The sequence below is a fragment of the Mus caroli genome, chromosome 11, assembly GCF_900094665.2.
Source record: "Mus caroli chromosome 11, CAROLI_EIJ_v1.1, whole genome shotgun sequence".
NCBI lineage: Eukaryota > Metazoa > Chordata > Mammalia > Rodentia > Muridae > Mus > Mus caroli.
In genome coordinates, this window is record NC_034580.1 from 48,255,389 (window position 1) to 48,265,590 (window position 10,202).

At 43.5% G+C, this 10,202-nt stretch overlaps 1 protein-coding gene across 1 annotated transcript in view; it reads left to right on the forward strand.

The window, feature by feature from the left end:
* Positions 1 to 2,617: 2,617 nt before the first annotated feature.
* Positions 2,618 to 10,202, forward strand: part of Zcchc10 (zinc finger CCHC-type containing 10) — a 9,892-nt gene continuing 2,307 nt past the window's right edge. Inside the window, exons 1-3 of the mRNA XM_021178266.2 lie at positions 2,618 to 2,659; positions 6,249 to 6,407; positions 9,475 to 9,519. Of these exons, the coding sequence (XP_021033925.1) occupies positions 2,619 to 2,659; positions 6,249 to 6,407; positions 9,475 to 9,519 (245 nt within the window). The 5' untranslated portion in view covers position 2,618. The remainder of the gene's footprint in view (positions 2,660 to 6,248; positions 6,408 to 9,474; positions 9,520 to 10,202) is intronic.

The window sequence follows — 10,202 nt, forward strand, 5'->3', positions numbered from 1 at the left end:
GTGTGTGTGTGTGTGTGTGTATGTGTGTGTGTGTGTGTTGCTAGGGAGATGAAGCCAGGGCTTTTCACATGGTAGTGTAATACTCCTGGGAGCCTTAGCTTACTGGGAACCCCCTGAGTGAACCATGTGGAGCCAGGATAGATGCAAAAAGCAAGAGGAATTTATTGTTTCCGTGCACTAGGGTCGTCCCAGACTCAAAGGAGAGGTTGCGACCACCAGTACCCTTTCAGGCGAGTTTTTATATGGTTTCCAGGGGCTGAATAGAGCATCAGCAACTAGGTACAATATGATTGGCAGGATAGTGCACCCTTTAAACTGATTGGTCTTTAGGGAATGAGGTGACAAGGACTTCCCTTGTCTGAAGGTGAGCAACGTCAGTCCTGCAGAATATGTCCCCACAGGCAGGTTTATTCCTGCCCTGTAGTCTGAGAAACGTTAATTAACCTCTTCCTTTCCGGAGGGCCGAGAGTTTCATGACCTTCCCAAAGTTCCTGAGCTGATCTTTTCATTAGTGGCTATTCATGGTTGTCAACTTGACTATATCTGGAATGAACTACAATCCAGAACTGGAAGGCTCACCTGTGATCCTAATCTGGAGACTGGGAGATACAAGTTTCTGACTTGGCATGGAGATCTTGAGGCATAGTGGCTATGATTCCCAGAAGATTAAGTCAGGGAGATCTCTTAGTTCAAGGTCATCTGGGACAAAGCAAGTCCCAGATCCAGGCATGATGGCACACACCTTTAATTTGGGCCACGCCTTCTGCTGGAGACTATATAAGAACACTGGAAGAAGGAAGATTCTCTCTTCTTCACCTTCTTGCCTCGTGGGACTGAGCTACTGCTAGATCCTTGGACCAATGTTGGGGAGTTGGACTATAGACTGTAAGCCATCAAATTCTCTTACTATATAGAGACTACCCTTGAGTTCTGTGACTCTAGAGAACCCTGACTAATACACACATACTGGGTAAAAACTCTACCACAGAGCTACATCTCAAGGCCCCAAACTTTCACTCAGGAAATTCATCTGGAGGGGGGAAGGTTGGAAGACAGGCAGATAAGAGGGGATGGGAAGACGAGCAGGCCTGGGATGCATGATGTGAAATCCACAAAGAATCAATTAGAAGTTTTAAAAAGATTTTATCTGGGAAAACAAATGCCTGAACGCAATAAATCAGGTATGGGGTGGTGGAGGACTAATGAAGAGTGATTTGGTTTTGGTTTTGTATATATAAAAAAATTTTTTTTCAAGACAGGGTTTCTCTGTATAGCCCTGGCTGTCCTGGAACTCACTCTGTAGACCAGGCTGGCCTCATATTTGCTATATAGCCCAGGTTGGCCTTAACCTCCTTGTCCTCCTTTCTCTACATCCTGAATCCTGATTTTAGAAACTTGTGTCATAACTTGGGAATTAGACTAGCCTGAGCTAAGTTTCTGGCCAGCCTGAAAAATTAAAGATGTTATCTTTAACAATTAAAAAAAAAAAAAAAAGAGGGGCCTGGAGAGATGGCTCAGAGGTTAAGAGCACTGACTACTCTTCCAGAGGTCCTGAGTTCAATTCCAAGGAAACACATGGTGTTTCTGTCTGGTCTCTGTCTCCCTCTCCACCCCCCACCCCCACCCCCTCCTCCTCTCTTAAGACTCAGCCAAACTGAGTAGAATTCAGAGATCTGCATGCCTGTGTCTCCTGAGTGCTAGGATTAAAGGAATGTGCTACCACACCTGGAACTAAATTTCTTTACCTGAAACTTGCTCTGTACCATGCTGGCCTGGAACTCATGTCTGTACTCCCATCACTTATGATTGATTCCTTTCCAGAGCAGCCATGTTGCTGGATTAAAATTCCTCTACACAGCCGGGCAGTGGTGGCGCATGCCTTTAATCCCAGCACTTGTGAGGCAGAGGCAGGCAGATTTACGAGTTCGAGGCCAGCCTGGTCTACAGAGTGAGTTCCAGGACAGCCAGGGCTACACAGAGAAACCCTGTCTCAAAAAAAGACCAAAAAATCCTCTACACAGATCTTTGAAGGAAAAATCCAAAAAAAAAAAACAACCAAACAACAACAAAATCAGAATGATCCAGTCATCATGATGACACCTGTAATTTCTTGGGGTTTTTGGTGTTTAATTTTTTGAGACAGTTTCTGTGTGCAGCCTTGGTTTTCCTGGAACTCCCTGTGTAGATGAGGCTGGCCGCGAATCCCAGCAAGCGTTGGAATTAAAGATGCGGGCCATTACTTCCTGGCCTTTTTGGTTTTGTTTTGGTTTTGTTTGGTTTGGTTTTGAGCTAGGGCCATAAATTTTCCCAGGTTGGCCTCAAACACATAGCAATCCTCTTGCCTCAGCCTCCAAAATCCTGGATTACAGGATTTTTTGAATACTACAAAATTACACTGCATATATATTACAGACCCCTGGTTTGAGATCACCCTTCAAGACCCTATTCATACTGAACACACAAGCCCACATTAGAAAAGACAAACCAGTAGTGGTCACCATTAGCTTCTTCTGGATTGAGCCCGTCTGGCCCCGCCCAGGACCGAAGAGGTTTCTAAGGACCCGCCCACCGGTGCTAGTTTCCCAAAAACCCCTGCGGCAGACTCCAGCCGCTCCAAGATGGCGACTCCCATGCATCGGCTCATAGCTCGAAGGAAAGCGTAAGTGAGATGCTTGTGGGGTGTGCAGGAGGGCTGGGGGCGTACAGACGCCTGTCCGCTAGCTAGTGAGCGGGCGCAGGCTGCTGGACTGAGCGGGATTTGAAGAGAGTTCGAAATGAATCCAAGAATTGGTCGCTGGGTGGTCTGTGTTCCTCTCTTCGGTCCACATGTCAAGGGTAGCCTGGATGCTTGATCCCACATCTTCCCTCTCAAGAGCCCAAACTTTTCCCTCTTCAGCGTACCTGCCTCCTTCCTATCGCCCTTCCTAGAAACAAGCCTGCCTGCAATGCCTATTCATTCCCCATCGACCGTTTCACTTTCTGCAGCTCTCACTGTAAATAATTATTTTAGTACAATCACTCACAGACAGTTTCTCTGAAGAAAAATGTATTCAAGCTATGCAGCTTAACAGTTTTATTGTGGAACCTGTTGATACTCTAAACAAGTACAGCTAGTGGTTTAAATAGCTTTGTAGGAGCCGGACGGTGGTGGTACATCCAAGCATTCAGGAGGCAGAGGTAAGCAGATTTCAGAATTCGGGGCCAGCCTGGTCTACAGAGTGAATTCCAGGACAGCCAGGGCTATACAGAGAAACCCCGTCTCTAAATACAAAACAAAGTTAAGCTTTATAGGAAATAAGAGGCTGTGGTGAGGAAAGGCAAAAGGCCCAGTTCAAGTCAGTTCTAGAAATTCGTCTGCGATGGGTGACATTTGAAAGCAGACTAAAAGCCATAGAAAGGACCGAGTCACCAGAGGATTTGGGGAAAGATAGAAAATGGTATATTTGCTTTGAGTCTGTTAGAATTTGGGGGTGGGGTGGGCAGATTTAGAGACAGGGTTTGTCTGTGTAGCCCTGGCTGTCCTGAAACTCACTCTGTAGACCAGGCTGGCCTCGAACTCAAGATATCTGACTGCCTTCTGTGTGCTGGGATTAAAAGCATGTGCCACCATGCCCAGTCTAAATTAAAAAAAGTTTTTTTAATTTTTATTTTTGAATCTCAGTAACTATCAGTCCTGGTGGCAGATGCCTTTAATCCAAGCACTGGAGAAGCAAAAGCAGGTGGAGCAGCACTGAGTCAAAGCCAGCCTGGTCTACAGAGCAAACTGCAGGCCAGCCTCAGCTGTGTAGGGAGACCTTGTCTGCAAAAAGAAAAACAAACCAACTCAATAACCCATTCAGTGGTTGGTGTAAGCTATGTAAGGGGCTGAGACCAGTTACTTGAACATGAATTTGAGTCCAGCCTGGGCAACATAATAAAACTTCATCTTAAAACCCTCCAGCAATGTCATACCCACTCTGTATGGCCGTGTGACATGCATGTCCTGTTGTATTTCTCAGACCCATCAAAAGTCATGATACGAAACTGAAAGGAAACAGTTTATACATCTAATAACCTGCATGCTTCGCACTTTGCTTTTGACCTAAGCTGTGGTTTATTAGTTTAAAACCCCAGTGTTGGGCCTGATGTTGGTGGATTATGCTTTTAATCTAAGCACTCAGGAGGCAGAAGCAAGTGGGTCTGTGAGTTCAAGGCTAGGCTATCCAAGGCTACCAAAGAAAGAGACCATGTCTCAAAAACAAAAACCAAGGAGTGTTTTCCAGTTAAAAGTCATGAGTCTTTCCTTGTTTCATATTGTTTCTCTTTTTGTTTTTCCAAGACCTCAAACTGACAGAGACTCATCTGCCTCTGCCTCCTGGATTAAAGGCGTGCACTTGTATTGCTTTTCTTAACAGGCTTATCTTCATCTTTGCTAAATATTATCTTGTTAGATTTAATATGCAGTTCCATTGTCCAGGCCTTTTGATTTTTTGGCTGGTCATCCATCATATTCCCTGTCCCAACTGTTTTGTTTGCAATAGATCTCCCTGTCACTGTGTTCCCAGTCCTACCTCACCCCTCAGGATCCTGGGATCAAAGGAGTGTACCATGTCCAGCTTTAAAATAGCTTAACTTTCTTTACATAATTTTTTTATATAAAGATTTATTTATTATATGTAAGTATACTGTAGCTGTCTTCAGACACTCCAGAAGAGGGCATCAGATCTCATTACGAATGGTTGTGAGCCACCATGTGGTTGCTGGGATTTGAACTCTGGACCTTCGGAAGAGCAGTCGGGTGCTCTTACCCACTGAGCCATCTCACCAGCCCTACATAATATTTTTCTCTTTTGTTTTGTTTTGTTTTTCGAGACATGGTTTCTCTGTGTATCACTGGCTGTCCTGGAACTCACTCTGTAGACCAGGCTGGCCTCGAACTCAGAAATCCGCCTGCCTCTGCCTCCTGAGTGCTGGGATAAAAGGCGTGCGCCACCACGCCTGGCTAAAAAAAAAAAAATTTTTTAAAGATACTTTATGTATATGAGTGTTTTGGCTGCTTGTTATCTCTACAGCTTGTGCATGCCTGGTACCCTTGGAAGTCAGAAGAGGGTGTCAGGTCCCTTGGAACTGGAGAGATAAATGATTATGAGCCACCATATGAGATCTGGGAACCAAACCATTGGTCCTTTGCAGTAGCAGCAAGTGTTCTTAACTGTTAAACCTTATCTTCAGCTCTGAACGTGCTTGGTTTTGTCAGGTATAGCTTGTTATATGTCAGGTATAAAATTTTCCATTTGTGGTGTTTTGGTGCTCAACAAATGTTACATTTTGAAGTATTTGGGTTTTAAATGTTTGTATTGGGAATGTCCAATCTATATTGCAGAGGGGTCTCACCCATAAAACTTAACAGTCGGCAATTTTTCTTTTGAAGCTCAAGGACTATTTTATTAAAGTACAAGCTGGGTAAGGTGGCTCACACTTTTAGTCCTAGTATTGTGTGACAAGTGTCTTTAACCCACTAAGCTATCTCACCACCACCATTTTTCATTAGCAAGTAAAAAAAAAATGATAGCCAGGCACAGTGGCACATGCCAGCACTTGGGAGGCAGAGGTAGATCTATGAGTTCAAGGCCAGTCTGGTCCCCTGGAGTTCCAGGGGAAAAAATCAAAAGCAGAATCAACCAACCAAATGAACAAGCTTTTTCATTTATGTGTGAATAGGAGTAAAGGTCAGAGGACAAGTCGTTGGGGTCAGATCTTTGGGCTTACAGCAAACACCTTATCCACCCACCCTTTTCCCAGCCTTAAAAGTGTTTTAATGGGTTAGGGGTCTGGCTCAGTAGTAGAGCATTTGTGAAGGAGGCTCCGAGTTTAATATCTAGCATTACAACAAATAAAATAAAGATCTTCATTATCCTGAGCTAAAAATGTTGGTCTGAATACATCATTACTGGAACGGGAAAACTTAAAATTTTTGTTTTTATTGTTTTGCTTTGTTGAGACAGGATCTCTTGCTCTGCAGCTCAGGCTAACTTTGAACTCAGAGCCATCCTCCCATGTTGGCCTGCAAAGTGAAAGACTCTAAGCATGAAATACAGGACTGGGCTTAGAAGAGCGAGACTCGGTTCCTGTCCCGCTCTAGGTTGCATGCTTTGAGCACCGTTTGCGTGCCTGCTAGAGTCGACATCACGTGATGCTTTATGCTCTTTCTGGTCAGAAAGTGTCCCAAGACAAAACTTAAGGCTTGTATTCTGTTATTTTCTTTGTAGTGAAGCCAATAAGCAACATGTAAGATGTCAGAAATGCTTGGAATTTGGACATTGGACTTATGAATGCAAAGGGAAAAGAAAGTACCTACACAGACCTTCGAGAACAGCAGAGCTGAAGAAAGCTTTAAAGGAAAAAGAAAATAGATTATTGCTGCAAAGGTATGTTTACATGTAATATCCAGGGGAACTCATAAAAATATTTACAGAATCAGCTGACCTCAAGTTTGCTGTCTTCCTGTCTCAGTCTCCTGAGTGCTGGGATTACAGGTGTGCTCCGCCATATCCAGTTTACCATGCTATTGGCTGATTTTTAATGAATGGCCATTCTGTGTCCAGGCCCTGTGTGTGCTTTTTATAAGTCTTAGCATATTTAAACCTCAAACCTCTACTAGTAAGGTAGGTATTATTAACCTCTTTGTATGCTCACATATATGTACATATATGTATGTGAGCATGTACACACACAAATTAAATTTTAAAAAATAATAGATCACTGAATTAATGCATGCTTTTTCCAAAAAGAAATCTGTAAGAACTTATTTCTTGGTTTTCTTTTTTTTTTTTGACTTCCTCCCCTACACCTTACACATTAACACTCTGGAGAGGCCCTTAGTCCCACCCAAAGGTCCTGTTGAGAACGGTGAGAGATGATATCCTGTAGGCACGACAGGGAAATCCTCACATGGCCAGTGAGCCGGGCTAGCATTTATGGTGTAGGAGTGTCAGGTATCAGCGTCATCCTTGGCTATATAGTAAGTCAAAACAGGCCCGGACTATAGAAGACTCTGTCTCCAAAGTTGACAAATAGGGCCAGGTATGGTGGTCCGATCTTTAATAGCACTTGGAAGGCAGAGGCAGGTGGGTCTCTTAATTTGAGGCCAGCCAGTGTTCTATAGTGACATCCTATCTTCAAAAACACCCCTTTCTCAAATTGACAAAAAAGACATTATAAAATTAAAAAATCTTTTGGATAGTAAAGAAAATCACTAAATGAGTGAGAAACAAAAGCTAGCCTACCAATTGGGCCAGGATCTCTGCCTACTAAGAACTGATATTTACAGTGTGCAAAAAACTAAAATCACAGTACAAGAAAATATTTTAAAACTTGGATGAAGGCATTTAATAGTTACAAAAAATACAAATGGCTGCTGAATATTTTTTTAAAGGTGTCCAACATCCTTAGCCACAGGGGTGGCAAGTTAAAACTAGGTTTATCTTCAGTCTCACCCAGTACAGAATGGCCACCCGTCAGGAAGACAAAAGGGCAAGGACTGTGGTAAAGGGCAGCCTTACTCATTGTTGATGGGAGTGTAAACTGGCACTGTGGCTACTGTGGACATCAGTGTGGGCTCTGGAAGTAAAAAACAAAACAAAACAAACCCTAAATAGTCTCCATGTGACCCAGTTATAGTATTCTGGGCATGTACCCAAATGGCCCTAATCCTACCACAGAGATGCTTTAACCGCCATGTTTATTGCTGCTCCATAGCAAGCAAATAGAATCACCAGTGGGGGGAAAAGGGGGGGGGGCTTTAAGAGAGAGAAACAGGGCAGGTATGGAGCTCATGAGACTTGAAAGTCGAAAGGGCCATATGGGGATGGGAGTGTAAAGGGAAAATAAGAAGCAGAGCAGCAGGAAGAAAGACAGAGAACAAGTATTCTCACCTTAGGCTAAGGATGCAGCTAAGTGGTCAGGGCCCTGCTTAGCCTGCATGAGCCCTCCAGTACCACACATGTTCTCCCCCCCCACCCCCACCCCCGCCCTCCTCTGTGTGTGTGTGTGTAAATACATTGTGTGGCTTTGATAAATTCTGTATCAAAACTTCATCTCTTTGAACAAAGCATGTTTCTCAAGAATGAATGTAAAAATTAGTTAGAAACTGAGTTAATACTAAACTTTGCCAGATTCTAACGATAAATATCTACTCAGCCAATATGGTAGCTCACACCTTTAATCTCAGCATGCAGGAGGCAGAAGAAGGTAGATTTCTATGATTCCAAGGTCTAACTGGCTTACATAACTAAACCCATGTTACCCGGAGCTGTGTGGTCAGACCCTGTCTGGAATTAACTCATTATTCAGTTCTGCCAGGGCTGGAGTCTAGACACTGAGGATGGTCTAATGTTTGACCCTACCGCTGAAAGCTTTTCTGTAATGTGGTCTCACAAAACAAGGCAGTGCCTGCCCCAGCTAATAGAGTCACCTTTTGTTATACCTCAGAAAGTGGAAATGGACACAGCTCCGCAAGCTTTGAACGAAAATTCTCTCATGAGATTGGTTAGAATGAAACCCGTGGTGGTTCTGTGTGGTGACTATGTCTGTGGCAGGATCAAGCCTACTCTCCTCATCAAGGAGCAGAAACTCATTTTGGAAACCTTTAAGGTACAAGCACAGGGTAGAAGTTGGGCTGAGATGTAGCTCAGTTTGCAGAGTGCTTGCCTAGCATGCACAATGTTCTGAGTTCCATCTGTAACGCTGTGTAAGGGAAGCGGAGGGGTCAAGAGTCCAGCATCTTCAGGCCTAGCCTAGGCTACGTGAGACCTTGTCTCAAAGAAGACAAAGAAGAAATTTCACTACTTAGAGTTGATTTGAAAAAGAAAAAAAGTGAAATTGTATAAGGTATAGAGTGCTTGCCCTGCATGTACCAGCCCTGGACTTGAACCTGCACCGAGTATTGTAGTGATCGGAGCAGTCTGTAGTCTGAAAGCTGAGCTGTGTGCATGCTGATGGCGGGAACGCAGCTCATGCTCCACTGCTCTCTGTGGGCTCAGGGAACAGTCTTGCAGTGTTGAGTTCCCATGTCTTTGTTTTAAAACAATAACTAAAATTTTGGAAGCTCTGCAGAAATTGTTCTTTGTAAAAGTGTGAAATGGCCATGTGTAATTCTAGGAAGCCAGATTACAGCTGTTGTGCTGTTGTTGGCCTTGCTTGTTCAATACATAACTAAAGGTCTAAACAAAAAAAGAAACAAGTCTGTGCGTTCCGTCACCTTAACTACTAACAGACTTTGATGGTACAAGAGATAAAGTGTGTTTTATCACAGAGTTGGCCATATGCACTGTGTATATCCTGTCCCGGGAGGAAAACTTTTGACTTGATTAGAGCAGGAAACCCTGTGCCCTTGAGCAAATGTAATGAAGAGCAAAACAGGTCTGAGGCTGGCAGAGGTGTCACAGAGTGTGGTCACTTTATTAATCAGAGCTTTTGTTTCCCTTTGTCCCTTAGCATGGCAGAGACCAACACAGAGAAAAAGATCAAGAAGAAGAAGAGGTTTGGTTTTGCTTTTGTTTTGTTTTTACATGTATTTTATGTGTATGTGTGTATAGGGATGCCTCTAGATGACAGAAGTGGACATTGAATCCCTTGTACTTGTATGCATACATGTATGTTTGCCTTGATGACACTATCTGGGGGAGAAAGGCTGGTCTGAAGTCTTTGTTTGCAATTTTTTTTTTTTAAAGATTTATTTGTAGAAGCCAGCCTGGTCTACAAAATGAGTTCCAGGACAGCCAGGGCTACAAAGTGAAACCCTGTCTCGAAAAAAAAAAAAAGAAAGATTCATTTGTTTTATATATGTAAGGACATTGTCACTGTCTTCAGACACACCAGAAGAGGGCAGCGGATCCTATTACAGATGGTTGTGAGCCACCACGTGGTTGCTGGGAATTGAACCTCTGGAAGAGCAGTCATTGCTCTTAACCACTGAGCCATCTCTTCAATCCCTGTTTGCAAATTTTGATTTTCATTGTGTTTTCAAATATTTTCCTCTTATGTGGAATTTATTGGCTTCGTTTTTCCTTTTCTATAACATTCTAAAATCCTTGTCCCTACAAGACTTTGCTAAAGGGGACTGGAAAAATGGCCCAGTTAGAAAAGTGCTTGCCAGCCGGGCGTGGTGGCGCACGCCTTTAATCCCAGCACTTGGGAGGCAGAGGCAGGCGGATTTCTGAGTT